At 46.2% G+C, this 18576-nt stretch overlaps 1 protein-coding gene across 2 annotated transcripts in view; it reads right to left on the reverse strand.

The window, feature by feature from the left end:
* LOC146813794 (cap-specific mRNA (nucleoside-2'-O-)-methyltransferase 1-like) overlaps positions 1-18576 on the reverse strand; it is a 664820-nt gene that overhangs the window by 299720 nt on the left and 346524 nt on the right. For both annotated transcript variants that reach the window (XM_085610257.1, XM_085610256.1), the window contains exon 16: positions 14243-14311. In XM_085610257.1, coding sequence (XP_085466383.1) covers positions 14243-14311 — 69 coding nt within the window. The remainder of the gene's footprint in view (positions 1-14242; positions 14312-18576) is intronic.

The following is an 18576-nucleotide window of genomic DNA, read 5'->3' on the forward strand; positions in this document are numbered from 1 at the left end:
CGTTCTTATGCACCGCCAGCACAAGCTGGGTGTCATCCGCGTAGGTAGTTAATCGCATCCCATGTGATTTAATAACCCTCGCCAAGTCCGCAACATAGATATTAAAAAGCGTGGGACTTAGCGAGGATCCATGAGGGACTCCACAGGGCAGTTCAAAAGTGGGCGAGTAGTAGTTGCCCAGTTTGACTGCCTGTTTGCGATTAACAAGGAAGGAGGCTATAAGGTCTTTAGCCAGATGACTAATTCCAAGGGCTGCGACACGGTCGACCAAGATGACGTGGTCGACCGTGTCAAAAGCAGCTGACAGGTCCAATAAGATGAGCACTGCAGCACCTCCCGAATCCATGATCTCTCGAATTTCATCCGAGGCCTTTATCAATGCTGTCTCAGTTCCGTGTCCCTTCCGGAACCCGAACTGAGTGTCATCTAAGAGCTTATGTTGTTCAATAAACTCAGAGAGCTGTTTATTCATTATTGCCTCCACTATTTTGGCAGGAAATGGAAGGCAGGCAATTGGCCTGTAGTTGGAAGTGATGGTAGGGTCTAAAGATGGCTTCTTAATCAGAGGTTTAACAATAGCCTTCTTCCAGGTCTGTGGATAGACACCTGTCCTAAAGATGGAGTTGCATATGTTGGTCAGCGGCTGGGTAACCACATTGTGTAGTTGGTTCATTATGGTCGGAGGACATGGGTCCAATGGAGAGCCTGATTTAATTTTGCCAACAAGTGCGTTGACCTGTTCTTCGGTAGCTGACTTAAACTGAGTAAAGGAAGGGTGCTTCAGTGCTGGTTGAATAGTTAAATCAGTGGCTCTTCCTACCGGCTCTTTAGAAAAAGTGGAGTAAATATCCATTACTTTAGTAGTAGAAAATGTGGCTAGGGCAGTACAGAATTCCTGCGAGTTCTCTATTGTGGAGCCAGCTGGAGGACTAGACAGAGAGTTCACCACCTGAAATAACATCCTAGCTGAGTTCTGGGCGTGCTCAATACGACCAGTGAAGAAAAGATTCTTTTGTGTGGTGATAGCTTTCTTATATATAGCCAGAGCACTTTTGTATTCTTGCTTAGCCAATGGACTATAGTGCTTTCTCCAGCGCCTTTCTAAATTTCTACAGAACTGACGCTGAAGTCGCAGCTCTTCTGTATACCACTGGGCAGATGGAGTGGTTCTATTGGGGCGATAAGTTTTTTCAGGAGCAACTTCGTTCGCTGCTTTTAAGATCCATTCCTGAAATTTAATGGACATAGTTTCAGTATTGTCTCCGCTTTCTGGAACAGATGACAGCAAGAGATTTGAGAGATGTGGTATGTCCGCGTTTTTCCACATCCGCGCCCCCACTGGTGCCCTATCTTTAGTCTGAGGGGGTTTGAGAGGTAGCATCCGGATCCTAAAAATAATGGCTTGGTGGTCAGACCAGATCAAAGGTAGTGTTGCTACCAACTCAATGCCATGGTCATTCGTAAACAGGCCATCCAGCGTGTGTCCGGCTTCATGCGTGGGGCCCTTCACCAGCTGCTGCAGTCCTATTGCCTGCATATCAGTAATAAGTTGGAGTGTATCTTTGTTTTCCAAGTTTTCCAGAGGAAAATTAAAATCCCCAAGAATTGTATAAGTCGGGGATTCTATTGCTGATTCCATAATTTCAATGAGTGCAGCTAGAAATTTGGTTCGAGCTCCAGGTGGCCTATACACCAGGGTTCCTTTAAACGCCTGTTTGTGTGTAAGATTGATAGTAAATGCGAGAGCTTCGCAATTGGTACTTAGAATGGGCTCAAATTTAGCGCGATAAGTGTCCCTATGAATAATGGCTAAGCCTCCGCCTCGCCCCAAGGCTCTATCTTGTCTAGCTACACTGTAACCTTCAGGAGTAGCTTGAACAAAGTCAGGGCCAGATGCATCATCTCCCCATGATTCTGTGATGAATAAGATGTCCAGTTCATGATTAATAATGCTCTCCCTGATATCCAGACTATGTTTGGGGAGAGAGCGTGAATTAATGAGTGCAGCTCTAGTATACTGTGTCGCTAAGCGAGGAGCGCTGGCAGTTATAAAGGGGTGGTCTATAGTATTTGTCACAGACAGGGGAGGTGGCAGAGTATAAGAGCAACCTGCACATGATATGGGTGTGGATAATGAGTGTTTTAATAACGGAAGTACTTGACAAGACATACCCAGTCCTGTGTTCCATTCCTGCAGCTGTGTGGAAGTATAGCGTAGGGTGGAAGCTGTATGTAGGATACCAGCAGGACCAGGGGGAGTGACCCTGGGCCCGGATCTGGCTCGGACGGGCGCAGACGGGCTTGTCTTAGGCGCGTCTTCGGCGCGCGCCCGCTGCGCTCGTCCGCTGCGCATCCTAGTCGAGCGAGGACTAAATAGCTCTCTCCCGGAAGTGGAGAAGAGCTAGACCGCGTCCCGACCCTGCCCCAAGATGGCGGCTGGTGCTCATGGTCAAGTGCCCTATTCCCTTCGCTCTGGCAGGTCAGGTAGGCACCAAAATACTGTACAAATCACGCTAGGGTTAGTGCAATATTAAAAGCATTGTTATCACAATTAAAAAGACGTTTTTTTAAAATTTGTTCGTTTTTCCAGAATTCATTCAGCTTCTCTCTAAAATTCGTTTCTAACACCCTACAGGGTAACTGTGCAATTTCTAGTCTAAAATAACAGCGCTAGTGGGAGTAATCCGTTCCAGTTTCAAGAAATGTGTAAATGAGAATCATCATCATCATCCTTCCCTCTATCGTGTGTGTTAGGTGATGTAGTGAAATGTGTAGGTGAAATAACAGGGACCTCAGGAATGTAAGGGGGAGAAGAGTCAATAATCAGAATTGATTATGCTACTTACCAGTATGCATCTGTTCTTGGCATGTAGGGCTTCATATCTGTGCATAGATCGCCGCCTAGTGTTGGGTCCGGATGATTGCACATTGTTGTCCTGGAAGAGTCTTCGAAGTATCACGAGATAGGTGACTCCTCCCCTGGACTACAGTGTGCATGGGCATCCCCTCCATCCTTAGATTGTTTTTCGCCATTGTGGCATAGATGGAGTGTAATACAGTGAATGATGACCATGCTAACTAGAAATCACTGAATGCTACAGCTGCTACAGGCGCCGGGGAGGAGGGTGGGCAATATGAATGTCAGCAGCCCTACATGCCAAGAACAGATGCATACTGGTAAGTAGCATAATCAGTTCGAGGCATGTGGGCTGCTGAATTCATATCTGTGCATAGATTATATAGCAGTCCCTCCGTTTAGCGGCGGCTGCCCGTGCCAGCTGCAGCAGTCTGAAAAAGAGTTTTGAGAACAGTCTGGCCTACAGCAGCCTGCTGTCTTGAGTGTACATCTACACAGTAGTGTTTGGTAAAGGTATGTATAGTGGACCATGTGGCTGCTCTACATATCTCCTCTAAGGGAATATTTCCCAGGAAAGCCATGGAGGCCCCCAACTTTCGAGTGGAGTGGGCTCTCGGAGGAATCGTTAGTGTGCGCTTAGCTTTTTCATAGCAAATCTGTATACATTTAACGATCCACCTAGCTATCCCTGCTTTGGAAATGGGGTTGCCCTTGTGCTGCGGGGAAAAGGCAACAAACAGTTGTTTTGTCTTCCTGAAAGTTTGTGTTCTATCAATATAGTACATGAGAGCTCTTTGTATATCAAGGGTGTGGAGCATTCTCTCCGCTACATTCTCAGGATTAGGATAAAACACTGGTAGTTCTGTAGATTGGTTCATATGGAACTGCGAAATGACCTTGGGCATGAAAGTAGGGTTGGTGCGTAGTGCGATCCTGTTTGCATGAACCTGTATAAATGGCTCCTGAATGGTGAGTGCCTGAAGTTCACTAACTCGTCTTAGGGAAGTAATGGCAACGAGGAAAGCTACTTTCCAGGTTAGAAACTGAATCTCACAGGAGTGTAGAGGTTCAAAAGGTGGTCCCATCAGTCTGGTGAGGACCACATTTAGGTTCCAGACTGGTGACGGGGGTGTCTAGGGGGAATGACACGTTTGAGGCCCTCCAGGAAAGCTTTGATGGCAGGCACTTTGAAGAGTGAGAGGTGCTGCCTGTTCTGGAGGTAAGCTGCCAATGCGGTTAAATGTATACGGATGGAATTGTATGCTAGATTGCATCTGTATATGTGTAATAAATAACAGATAATGTTCTGGGTTGACGCATCCAGTGGATTTACGTCATTATTTTTACAACACATGACAAATCTCTTCCACTTGGCCGCATAGCATGCTCTGGTAGTGGGTCTCCTTGCCTCCTTGATGATATTCATACAGTCCGGAGGCAAGTTAAGGTAGCCAAATTCTAGGATCTCAAGAGCCAGATCGCCAGGTTCAGCTGTTGCGGATCTGGGTGCTGAATCTCCCCACGGCTCTGCGTTAAAAGAGTGGGTGTGAGCCGTAGCCTATGATGCGGTACCACGGAGAGTTCCAGAAAAGTGGTGACCCATTGCTGGCGTTCCCACGTTGGAGCAACCAGGATGAGCGTCATCGAGTGTTGCTTGAGCTTGCGTGCCACCAGCGGTATTAATGGTGCTGGGGGAAAAGCGTAAGCAAATTTGCCGGACCAGTTCATCCATATTGCATTGCCTTGCGACTGTGGATGTGGGAACCTGGCGGCAAAGTTTTGGCATTTTGCGTTTTCCCTTGTGGCGAATAGGTCTATCTCTGGATGACCCCACTGTCGGAAGTACGGTTGGAGTACTGATGGATGTATCTCCCACTCGTGCATTTGGTGGCTGTGCCTGCTGAGCAGATCTGCCATCTGGTTGTCTTTGCCAGGGAGGTGTTCCGCCATGAGGAAGATGTTCCTCTGAATGGCCCACTTCCACATGCTCTGAGCCAGATGAGACAACTGTGGCGAGTGTGTTCCTCCCTGCTTCTGTATGTAGTACATGGCGGTCATGTTGTCCGTTCGGATCAACACGACCTTGTTGCACAAGTGTATCTTGAATGCTTTCATTGCACGGAAGATCGCCATTAGTTCCAAAAGGTTGATGTGCATCCTCCTTTGCTGTGTCGACCATAGTCCCTGCACTGTGTAATTGAGTACGTGAGCTCCCCATCCCTGGAGAGACGCGTCCGCTGTCAGTATGATTTGTGGAACAGGCTCCTGGAACGGTCGGCCCTTGCAAAGGTTTTGTGGATTCCACCAATGCAGAGAGTTGTATGCCCGACCGCTCACCAACACTAGGTCTTTTAACTGTCCGTGGGCCTGATTCCACTGACGTGCCAAGCACTCCTGAAGCGGGTGCATATGTAATCTTGCGTGTGGGACTATGAAGATGCAGGAGGCCATCATGCCTATCAACTGCATAAACACTCTTGCTGGGAGTGAGTGTTGAGGTCTGAATTTCTTTATGAGCAACTGAATGCTGTTGATCCTCACTGAATTTGGCTGTGCCGTGGCTGCCAGAGTGTCTATGGTTGCGCCTAGGTACTGCTGTACGTGGTTGGGTTGAAGGTGGGACTTTGGATAATTCAGTGAGAAGCCCAGGCTGTGAAGAAGGTGAATGGTGTGGGACATGTGGCTGGCACAGTGCTGGGCCGACTTTCCCTGGATAAGCCAGTCGTCCAGATAAGGATAGACATGTATGTGATGTCTCCTTAAGTGTGCCGCCACTGTAGCCAGGCACTTGGTGAACACTCTGGGTGCCGTTGTTACCCCGAAAGGGAGGACTTTGAACTGGTAATGCTGATTGAGAACAGTGAACCTGAGATACTTTCTGTGTGAGGGGTGTATGGGTATATGGAAATACGCATCTTTGAGGTCCAATGTTGCGAGAAAGTCTCCCTGACTGAGCAACGGTAGCACTTGTTGCAGAGTGAGCATGTGAAAATGCTCTGACAGAATGTAACGGTTTAGAGGTCTTAGATCTAGTATGGGTCTGAGAGATCCATCCTTTTTGGGGATCAGAAAATACAGTGAGTACACCCTTATCCTTGTTCCTTTGCAGGCACGAGTTCTATGGCTCCTTTTTGGAGCATACTGAGAACCTCCTGTTGGAATAAGTGCAAGTGCTCTGCGGACATATGACGGTGTCTTGGTGGTATGTTGGGTGGAGTGGACGTGAACTCTAGACAATAACCGTACTGGACAATTTCTCTCACCCACCTGTCTGTAGTAATGGATTCCCAGACTGGCAGGAACCTCTGTAGTCTCCCCCCGACAGGTGTTACGTGGTCGGGGGGCAGTGACAAGGCATCACTGTTTGTTGGTGGCGGATGACCTGGAGCTGTTGTTTTCTCTGCCTCTGCCTTTGATGTTGTATCCACGGTATCCACCTCTACTATTTTTGTTATAGGTGGGTTGTGTACCTCCTTTAGTGTACTGCGACTGTTGGGAGATCTGGGTTTTAGATGGTCCTCTGTTGCTAGAGCGACAAAAGGACCCACTCCGAAACTGCTGGGATTGCAGAACCCCCATAGACTTTGCAGTCTCTGTATCTTTTTTGAGTTTCTCTAGGGTGGTGTCAACCTCGGGGCCAAAGAGGGAGTTAGATTTGACCGGTTGATTGAGTATAGTTGTTTGTATCTCTGGTTTGAATCCCGAGATTCTCAACCAAGCATGCCTTCTTAACATGACGCTGGTGTTGATAGCCCAAGCTGCAGTGTCAGCTGCGTCAAGAGCGCATTTAATGCAAGCGTTACTAATGAGCTTCCCTTCTCTAATAAGAGTTTCCGCTCCTTCTTTATACTGATCTGGGAGGTGCTGCAGCAATGTCTCTAGGGTATCATAATGCGCCCTGTTGTATCTAGCGAGAAGTGCCTGAGTGTTGGCAATTCTCCAGATGTTAGCTGCCTGTGCAGCAACCCTCTTTCCCGATGTTTCCAAGACCTTAGACTCCTTGTCGGGGGGAGGAGCATCACCCGTTGTCTGTGAGTTGGCTCTCTTCCGAGCATTGGAAACCACCAATGAGTCTAAAGGCAACTGTCCTTTTATGTAGGCAGGGTCCACTGGAGCTGGCCTATATTTTTTTTTTCAATTCTAGGGTTAAGGACTCTCGCCCTAGTGGTCTCCTTAAAAATGTCATTAGCCTGTTTTAGGACACCCTTCAGCATGGGCAGAGTTTTCACAGATCTTTCTGAAGTAGAGAAGGTATCCATTAGAAAGTCGTCCTCAATAGGATCAGTGTGGAGCTGTACGTCATGATTGTTGGCGGCTCTTTCAATTAAGGCATTGAAAGCAGCAGTGTCCTCTGTAGGAGATGTTTTTGCCACATATGCCTGTGTGTCCGGAGCAGTATGTGTGTCCCCTGCATCCGTATTGTCCACCCAAGGTTGGTTTTGGTCCTCAGGGTCAGTATCCACAGGATAAGTGCCCTCAGCATCACCATCATCTCCAGCATCCGTATCAGAGTGTGTGGGCGAGAATGACTGAGTTTCTGGGGTGCCAAATTGAATATGTTCCACCAGAACTGGTGATGTGGTTCTCTTCTTTTTTAATGGAATCTTGTATGGCTCCATTGGTGTCTCTGTTACGATTTTCCGTTTGTATATGGAAAGTCTACCAGTGGTGGCGTCGATAAACTGCTTTGGAACCTCATCGTTGTGAGGCACTGAAACAGGTCTCTGTCCCATCTGTAGTCCTGTTGGTGCATCGACAGTTTTTTTCGGGTCGAGAGATTCTTGCGGGTCGAGACCCTTCTTTGCGTCGAACATTTTCGGTCGCACCGCTGGTGGGAGGCCGAACTTTACATGCGTCGACGCAATGTGAACCGCGCTGACCGTTTTCGGCTGCGGGGCTGTCTTCGCACCAGTTGTGGAAGCCTTGTCGTGGAGGCGTAATAACGACTCCGACACCTTCTGCTTGACAAAGGGCGATGGCGTCGTGGATTGGACACGGTCCTTCGACGCCTTCTTCGTTGTGGCATCAAGCCCCGTACCAGATGTCGTCTTCTGGACAGGAATAGTGGGATGGGTTGGCTCTCGATGGCCGCCCTCCATATCGGTGTTGACGCTCTTTGGCGCCGATATTTTGGGGTCGGCAACCTTGGCTTTGAGTTTCGGCGCCGCCCGTGGCTCGACGTTCCCCTGACCTCTCTTGGCGTCGACAGCCGTCTTTTGTGTCTTTGGCTCCGAGGGCTTCGAGGCCTTGTCGCCGTGGAGAGACTCTTTTACTTTCGGTTTCGATTTCGGTGCTGTTGCCTTCAGTTTCGATTCTCGTTGATCGAGTGATGGCGCTTTGGATACCGATGGCTCTTCAGTATAGTTCGACGCCGGGCGTTTATGCGGGGCGGAAGAACGAGAGGAATGATCTTGGGTAAGCACTTGTGGCGATCCCGCGACCTGAGCCTTATCGAGTGCCTCCTTCGGCCCTGTGAGGGCCTAGCTCATTTTCTGAGCCATCCTCCTCGGCCCCAAGGGCCTCTTCGTCGTCTCCTACCTGTACGACGACGTCATCCTCCTCGTCATCTATTATATGTTCGTCTTCGGCATCATAGTCGGATTCACGCTCCGACGCCGGATCCGACATCTTTCCCTGAACTTCAAGGACCACGACCTCCTCATCTTCGCTCCCGAAGATGTTGTCCGGGTGCGGCGCTGCTTTCTGCGCCTCGAGCCGAGCTGCTCGACGAATGCGAAGGGTCTTCTTCGATCGAAACCTGGAGCACGCCTTGCAGGTGGCTTCGTCGTGGTTTGGAGAGAGGCCCTTGTTGCACACCGGGTGCACGTCGAAGCGAGCATACTTAGCGTTGCAAAGAGGGCAACGCTTGAAGGGGCTATTCGATGTTTTTGGTTCCATCGTCGATCTTGATCGGGCCTCGGACGTCGAAGGGCAAATGGCTAACTTCGATGAAACTACTCGGCGCCGAACGAAAACAATACCGACGAATAAAGGCCTAAATACTCTAAGAGCTAAGATTAGGACAGCCGAACCCAATGGCGGAAAAAAACAATCTAAGGATGGAGGGGATGCCCATGCGCACTGTAGTCCAGGGGAGGAGCCACCTATCTCGTGATACTTCGAAGACTCTTCCAGGACAACAATGTGCAATCATCCGGACCCAACACTAGGCGGCGATCTATGCACAGATATGAATTCAGCAGCCCACATGCCTCGAACTTTCTTTTTCAAAGGCATATGGTAATCCTCTGACAAGTCGACTTTCCTTTCTTCCAGAAGATTGGCGTGGATGTGTCCAGTTTCCGGGTGGATTACGATTTTTTTCTTTCTAGGATTCGGTGAATTTTCAGTCCGAGGCTCCCGGCGTCGAGAGTTTCGGCTCTGAAGTTTTCGGCTCCAAAGATTACGCTTTCCGTGATGGCGGAATGGAGACCAGAAGGTGTTTCGGTTTCGACACCGAAGGTTTCGGGTCGGCACCGGCATGTGGACGGGTCGAGCCAGAGCCGGAAGGCTGTTGTATTTGCTATGGCACCGAGCCCTAAGGCGGGGTGCTCAAAACCTTTTCTTGGTGCCAACCTTGGCCCGCAGGCAGAGGATGGACCGGAGCCTTTTTCTTGCAAAGGAGATGATAGAGGAACAAATAGTCTTTACTCACATTAGGTCGTCGGCATCAGAGTCAGCGTCAAACACGGAGACGTGTCCCTCCTCCATCTCGGCCTCCTGCATTTGGGATTCTTCTTGATCAGACTCTTCTGCGAGGAGGTCCAGCGCAGGGCGCCTGTGTAGGTACATTTTGTGACGTCGAGCCCGACGATCACAGAGGGTTTTCTTCAAACAAAACTATTGGGACGCAGCGCAGTCTTTCTCGTCGTGTTCCTCGGATAAGCAAAGATTACACACTTAGTACAAGTCGGTGCGCGGGAACTTAGCGCGACACCTTGGAGAAAACTTGCATTGAGTCCGTTCCATCAGCTGCGACCGATCCCGGCGCGGGTTTGTCCAACAGCCTTCCAGGAATGTTTTGATCTAAGTTTTCGAGAGTAAAACGATACGTGGAAAGTAAGAAACGTGGTCAATTGACAATACCGTAGAGCAGGGGTCTTCAAACTGTGGGGCGCGACCCCCAGGGGGGCCGTGGAGTGATGCAAAGGGGGTCGCGCCTTCCCAGTCACACTTCTGCCCAGGCCCAAGGGCTTCAGCCCCCCCCCCCCTTCCCCCGTCCTGTGTCTCAGCCCGGGCTGCTGCAGTGAAACTTGAGCTGCTGGGGGCTCAGCTGGGCAGTGTCTGGATTCCTATCTCCGGCACCCCCGTGTTTTTTCACAGGTCTTTAAAGACCATTTAACATGCCTTTGTAAACTGCTTACAGAGGCTTAGGTTTTTTTGCTGGTTCCAGTACCCCCTGGGTCCCCACTGTGCCTATTCCGTACATTTGGATTTTACATTCACTGCCATAGTGTGAGAATGCATTTCATGGAAAGGAATACAAAGTTGGCTTCCTGGGGGCCCGTGTTTGAAAGTTTATTGTGCTTTTGAAGCGCCTGCTGCAGCGTCCCCGGCAATTACCAGGCCTCACATAAATGTCAAGATAACTCGCATGATTAATTATCTTCCTGGAGAGAGATCACAATTTTGTATAGTTGAGGTTTTGACTTTTAGGTGAAGTTAGTGCAGAGGGTTAATATGCCTGCTGCAAAGAACGTGTACCAAGTAGATTACAGAGTGCGTATGATGTGAAGAGATCAGCAGGTTACTGCTTTCAAAAGAGGCATCCTTTTGTTACTTGCAATTTATAACTTAAAGTCCTAATAGAGAATAGTGAGCTATTAACTTTCATCCTAGAACAGCATGCACACTACAAAGAATACATTATTAGACCATTGATTAATGTTGCAAAAAGGGTTAATTTGGCTAGAAATCAATTCTTATTATTAAAGGAAACTCCCAACTATGCTGTTTCTTTTTCAACTCTGAGTTTGTGCTTCTCCACACCAAGCACTCTTGAACTATACTGCCTACCAGTATGGATGACATGTGACTCCTATACTTTTAGTCCTTTGGCTTATGTAACATTTCCTATACACTGATTTACACACTTATGATTGATTGTCTCTGTGTAATGTGTGTGTGATGCAAAGTGCTCGGACACCCTACACTGGTATTAGTGGCACTATATAACTAATTCAATGCATCTGAGAGTGTGGGGTTATGGAGACTTGGTCACTGTTAAAGGGTGCTAGTGAGAGAATCCGTGGTGGGGGTGGTCATTGTGGGGGGCACCAACAAACATTGTCGCACAGGGCACCACCAGCACTAAAGCCGGCCCTGGGAAGTATGCACAGATAAGCGCTGAAAATACCGCTTTAGGTGACTGCTTTTTTTTGTACCGACTGGGCCACCAAAATAATCTGCTGGCAACCCTAACCATAGGACTGGAAGTTTGTTGCAGGATCAGCACATTATTTCCTTCACCCTCGATCCCCGATTAATGCCGCAATAGTTTAACTTAGATATTAAAGTCTACGCCCCCGTCAATAACATGCTGAGTTACTTCATGGGTCTGGGAATGCACCCTGCATTCAGACAACTCATTCCTCATTCTCGCCCTTTATTGTCCCGCTCACCTTGCACTCACAGTGATCACAATGCACTCACACTGATCACCATGCACTTGCACCATTCACCCGCTCACCTTGCACTCACAGTGATCACTCTGCACTCAAAATGCACTTGTCCTGCTCACACTATACCTCAACCTGCAGTCACACGAGTACACTACTCATCCTGCACTCATGTGACACTTCACTCACCTGTCCCCCTCACTACTCAATATGCAACTCACTCAAACAAGCCCATCAGTAATCATACATTCATTCATCCCATTCTGAACTTGCATCCGCACCCAAAATGAGAGAGGACAGCAAGGGAGTGAGAGAATTTCATTGAAGAGGTCAGGGATGAGGAGAAATGTGAATTGCCGAAGAGAAGTGTGGACACGCAAGAAGTGAGTGTGATCCAAAGGTGAGGGCTTCTGTTAGAACAAAGGGGAGATGTGAAAGAGGAATGGGGGGACTGGAGAGGTGTAAGATACAAATAGACAAAAATTTGAATGAAGAGAGGAGGTGAATGAGAAGTGCTGAGGGGCACGGGAGGTGACAGGGCCAGAGAGGCCATGAGATAAATGTGAGAGACTGTTAGAGATGAGGGCAGTGAAAGGACAGAATGGCAAGAGGTGATTAAAGGTGAAGTGAGAGGTTGAATGGGGAGAGTTCAGAAGTTGTAAAAAGGGGTGAAAGAAAATGACCTGCAAAGTGAGAGAGGGATCCGGGGTTAGGAGAGGAGAGAGGGATGGAAGGGAGGGGGTGAGAGGAAAGCTGCATGGGTAAAAGGCTTAACTCTACACAAAACCGCCAGGGTTTTAAGGGACCCCTGCTTCTTCCGGTCAGGGCCAGGTGAGCTTCTAATGTGGCAGCACGTATTGCTGCAGAGTGGATGGCCCTTCACAAAGGTTGACTTGAAATCTTTCTGATGATAATTGCTGTATTTTGGTTATAAATGGGTACTGATTGGGTGAAATCTTTCCACAGCGTTACTGTGTGTAACAAATATAAAAATAATGAAGCAATGCTATCCCAAAATACGCGGCATCACATAACCTTATTTACATTTTCATCACACGCAATTTAGTCAACAGGTTTAGACATTTTTGTCAAGAGGGGGTCCTTACTCCTCAAAATGTTGACAGGGGGGTCTCGGCATCCAAAAGTTTGAAGACCTCTGCCGTAGAGAGTAGTGGATTGCGCGTCGAAGGGGGCACGAAAAACAGTGCGAACCGGAGCGCAACAATTCACTTCTGAACCCGATGGCGGAAAAAAACAATCTAATAATGGAGGCGATGCCCATGCGTACTATCACCTAAGGGAGGTGTCATCTACCTCGTGACTGGAAAGACTTCTTCGAAGAAAAACAAAGTGCCAACATCCAGGCCCAACACTAGATGGCGATCTATGCAAAAGCATATGATCTACAGCTCATATCCCTCAAACCAATTGTTTTCTGTTTTACCCGAACTGGGTGCATGTGTATTTCAAAAACAGACTCCTTAGTATAGGGAGGGTGGCCTACTCTCAATTATCAATTTGCAGGACACTATGTGAAACCCTCGATTTCTTGCTTTTCTTCTGGTGGTACTTACTGGAGTGGGATGACTTTGATGAAAATAGAGATCAAGACCGTTGAGGCATCGTACGTCGGGCAACATGGAGCTTGAGGGATCGCACCCTCAAGGCCTTGGGGTGTATGGCCTGACAATCGACACAGGTCTTGGTATCGGGGTAGTGCTCAAGATAACAGAGACAGACGACATGTGGGTCCATCACTGACATTTGCCAGTGACAGGTGCCACAGGGCTTGAAGCCAACCTTTCTCGTTGACATCCCTGCCAGAGCAGGAGACAAGTCTCAAAAAAAGGCAGTCAAAAAGTGACTAGGGGGTATCTCTCTCCCGATCTGTGCTAAATAAGTCAAACACCACCTACCAGCATGCAAGAGGACGGATCACAAAAAAGTTTCGGATCCAGTCTGATGCATGGAGATAATTCTAAGGTAAGGAATCTGCAGCTAGAAGTCTCTATCAGATGTCGATTTTGAACAAACCTCAAATACCTTTACCTCACTGGGCTGATGGGTAATCCCTATTATCCGGGAACACTTATGTGGTGTTAGCTAGATGAATTTGTTGAGAGTATGGCCTTGCAAGCATAGTACTGACTTATCCTTTAAGGGCTAACTCCTTTGCAAGCACACAGAGTAGTCAATTAAAATCACCTATGCATTAAATATGGAGTTTGTGTTTCTATTCCTGGCTGATGTTTATGAGAAGTCAGTTTGTGCCAGTGTGTTAAGTAATTATAAATTTTCATTTCATATGAACTTGCTTATGCTGCCAGTGTATGTAATAAAATAGTGGCTTACTTCACAGTATTTTGAGATATTATTCTGCACCCAAAAATAGGAAGCGGTTTGCTCTGCGTGAGACGTTTAAAGGACATACTAAAAGACTGCCCACAATGCGATAAGCAGGTGTACGGAGGGAGCTAAAGATAGATGCCTTTGTTAGTTGTACAGCTTTTCAAAATGCTAAAAGTACACAATAAAAAAGCATAACAACAACAAATGACAAAATGAATTACTTACGTACTGCCATTCAGAAGAGAAAGTGATGCATTGTATTGCTCTCTAATCACAAATTGTGACTTTATTAGTGAAAAAAATGCTTGTCGGAACAGATGCTGAAATCAAAGCAGTAACAATTTCTAAACCTAAACAAGTGAGTCACCTGGAGGTTTTACAGGATATAAAAATAGTTTTTTGACATTGACCTTTTTACCTGAATCAGCTGATAGAATTTGTACTTTGCATCAGAAGAATGTGGAGCAACCCGAACCTGGTCTGGGATCTGAAACAAACAAATATGGTTTCCTTTTACAGAAAAGGCAACAAAACATGGAATCAGATTAAAACCCAAATAGAAAACAATATCAATAATTTTTAAAGCACATGTACTTACCAGTAACTAGACTGTATTCATAGACTCACATGTTTGAATTATTCCCTATACTCAAGACTGGCAACACTCAGTACAAATGTTATACAGTAGTGGAAAAATGCATTTATCTAACAATGTGCAATTTACATCCTATTCACATCATTAAATCACACTTGAGACCCAATAGAATGGACAGACTCAGAGCGTTACTCCCCATCAAAGGCATCTTTAATTCCAATTTTACAAACACTTAAAAAGGGAAAGGAAATTATCAGAACCACATAAAATGGGAGCTGGGAAAGAGCCATTTGAATATTTAAAAAATATATACACCGAAGAAGAGTAGCAATAGGTCAGACAACTTCTTCTCCATTAGATCTTTCATATATTCAGATGACCGAATTACTACGACCACCGACCTTAAAAGTGGACATCAAGACTTCTGGTTAAAATGGCAGGCGGACAGCATTTTCCCTGCAGAGCTCCTGGAGGATTTTGCAACTGGGCCCTGCTACGACTCGAAGAGTAAGAGGTGGGCAGGTTGAGGAGTCCGAATGATGACCTCTGTGAAGATGCATGTTCTCCAGTGTTATGTTTCATAGGGTACCCCAATATAGGCCCGAGTATTCTCCCAACCTTTCACCTACATTTACCAAACCATTACACTACATAACAGTTGTTGGTATTCACCTTTTATCTAGTTAAGCGCTGCATAAAATGTTGTATGGTTTTCCCCAAAAACTAGCCTCATTAATTATGCATGACGATTCACAGAATCACAACAGGAATACCATCTTCTGCACAATAACTATGAATAAGGATCATCCCTTCCGTCATCTTCGGCCAACATGACACAGCAAGGTAAAATCCCCTGAGGGTACCTTTTTGTTATATACACACACAATACCTTTGCCAGGACAGAGAGAGGAGAAAAAGACTTCCATGCTGACACACTGACACGAGACGCTGAGGTTCCTGCACACAGGCACTCCAGCTCGCAGTGGTCTAACATCCCTCGTGGAGTGTCCATCTCGAGACCAAGAAGGGGTCCCACAGTCTTTCACTTCAGGTAATGGGGTTGGCTTCAGACTAGGGGGATTCTTGGCTCTACACGTATATACATGCTAGGTACACTTAGATAGATCTAGTTAGGATTGCATCGTAGGAGTACGCATTATTATTGTCATGTTTTTATATACATGCATACATCCATTATTTTAGCACTACGGTAGAAATCTGCCATCCATTTACTTTGTTGATGCTTAATATCGTTTATATCTGTTTCTGTCTTATGGTTGTTTCAGCACACCTATTTTACATTAGAAGACGCTGGTACAATAGATGCTTAATGAAAACGTCTCCACCGTGTATTCTGTGTATCTCTCTGAGACAAAGTGAGCAGGAGTCACTGAGCGAAAAGTACTGCACTGTTTCCACGATCTCTGATGAGACAAGGTTGTCATGTTCGATAGTTGCCAAGAACTATTCTCTCCTTGGTAAGAGGAGTTTACAGTGGCACTGTGAGCTAGCTGGTATACAGCGAACATACCCGTGGGGGTGTCTGGAATCAGTCTGTACACCAGTCTATGTTGTCTAAACGTGCAGATCCTATATAGGATTATAGGAACAACACGACATGGCCCCGCCAATGTTGGTTTGTTTCTTATTTAACAGTCAAATCTGAGTAGTTCAGTTGTGCTTTTCTCAGAGACCCCAACTTACATTATTCGAGAGATATCTGGAGTGGAAGGGAAAAAAATCGGCCAGCACTGAGTAGGCAGATCCATGTATTAGCTGGAGGTTTATTCAAGTTTGAAGAAAAAATAGTTCCTATTGTGCATAAAACCTTTTCTCAGTTTCCTCGAAACATTTTCAACAATGACTGAAGAAAAAAACACTGCAGCATTACTTGCGAATGTAGCCGGGGAAGGAGAACAGGAAGGTGATATTAACATTTCTGAAAATGTCAGAACTGCCCTTACTTTAAAATTGGAAGACTATGGAGGAGTCACAGCAAGATGTGGGACAGTAACTTTCAAGATTAAGGCACACGAGTCATACAGGACAGAGGTATTCTATTCATGGGTCAAATTCCCACCAGCAGATGCACACACAAATACATGTCATTCTTACACTGAAGATGAAACACCAGAGTAATACTGTCCATATGAGGACATTGAAGTTCCGCTCACCTACCAGGAGCACATAAACTGGTTTAAAGGTGCCCTCCCACATACAACAGGTACAGTAAGACTCGGTCCGCTCAGCAGAGACGGGGAGACTTGACCAGTCCTAGCAGCTTACTCACGGCATCCAGACATTGACACAATAAAGTTAGCAAACTTACATCTGCTACACAAAGATATAATAAAAGTTTACAGAAACCTGACACAGTTTATTAAGAGAACACTCACACTTCAGCCAGCAAGGGCTACACCAGCAGGACAGATTCAGGGATCTACAAATAAAATAACTCCTCAAACGCTACACGCAGTTATGGGTAAAATGCCCACTAGACGTGAGCAAATGCCATTCTGGATAGCTCAGAAAATAACACAGCTAGAGGCAGTATTTCCACACACAACCTCTCAAAAAAGACACAGAATGCTGACAATCTGCTTGCCAATGAGGATAGTTCCCCAGATGGAGGATTGTACCTCTTGGGGTACAGTTTTCGCTGCCATATATACCAGAACTCCTGGTATTTCTTCAATAGCAGCAATACCAGATGTATTAAGACAAATACAGAAGGAGTATGGAGCAGAACGTGCTTTGAACTTAGGGATGAAATTGTTAGGAAATTTTGCCCAGGTATCAACTATTATATCAACAAACATAAAAGGGGAGGCAGCATCAGTGGCAATACGCCAACGCCTGAGGGATTTCACTCCTTTACAACAGGAGCGTCAATTACCTAAAATTATCGAAGATACCTATGCCGAATTAGGTAGAGTTAGTTTGGGAGCTAGAGCAACAAAACCTCAACTCATGGGTGGTTCTGAAGAGAACAACACCAAGCAATCACCTGATTCTTCCTAGAAGAAACAGGACAATAAAAAACAAAAGAATAGAGAGAATAGATCACAATCCCGGGTGGGTCTCTTCAAGAGGAGCCCTGCAAAAGGAGGTACAACCTTAGGAATCGTGACAACATTAAAAAACCTGACAGGTATCAGGATACTGATACACGTTCCTCTCGCTCTTTTCAGGGTTTATGAAAAAACACAGAGAGGGAAGGACAGTCAAAACACAGACAAGAAGAACAGACAAAGTTCAGAGACACACAGCATACTTCGAACTATAATATAGAACTATAATATAAAAAAAGAAGCTAAACTCAAATCAAAACTTCCATTTAAAAAGAATAAGGTAGCAGGTCTTAAAGTTAGACATGCCCAGAATTCTGAAGACTCAACTTCTGAACAGGGAATGGGCTCTGACGATGCTGAACAGTGCAGCAGAAGTAACAATAGCTCGCCAAGACCTGATGGAATTTCTGGTGACAGCGGAGTTAAATGAGCACATCACAGTGGAAACACCTGATACAAGGGTTAAGTGTCCCACATCGGTTATAAGAGATAACACTCAAAATGGAGGGGGGACAAAGCCCAGGAAAATCAAAGGTCTCTTTTGGAAGAAAGACTGGCAGCCTAAGATTGCTATGGAGTGGCCAAAGGGAGAAATAGTAATTTTACCGGCTTTTTCCTACCTCGTTCAAATATACTTAAACATACATATGAAGCAGGAGTGGGCGGTGGCACTTGCTCCAGCTTTATATATCGCAACCATGTAGGGTGGGATTCTGAGACACCTCACCATGTATTCCCAGTAAAAACTATTCCAACTCCACAGAGACAATACCCTATTAAACAAGAAGCAACAGGTCAAGGAGATCTTAGATCAACTTGAATATCAAGGTGTAATTGTGAGAAGTTGGCCTGGCATATGCTGGTCACTAGTTATAGTGGCCACCTTGCACCAGTCCAATTCGACTCTTGGTAGATAGGTTTAAAGACAACCTTTTAAAGAAAGCTATCCTAGTGGTAGCTGTGGAGAGCAGCCTTCAGGCTAAGTCTCTGAGAAATGTAAAGCAGCTTGTTTTACCTTATAATCTCTTGAATTACCAAATGAAAAGACACCACACAGGTATATATATATCAAATATATATGTATTT

The sequence above is a fragment of the Triturus cristatus genome, chromosome 6, assembly GCF_964204655.1.
Source record: "Triturus cristatus chromosome 6, aTriCri1.1, whole genome shotgun sequence".
Taxonomy (NCBI): Eukaryota; Metazoa; Chordata; class Amphibia; order Caudata; family Salamandridae; genus Triturus; species Triturus cristatus.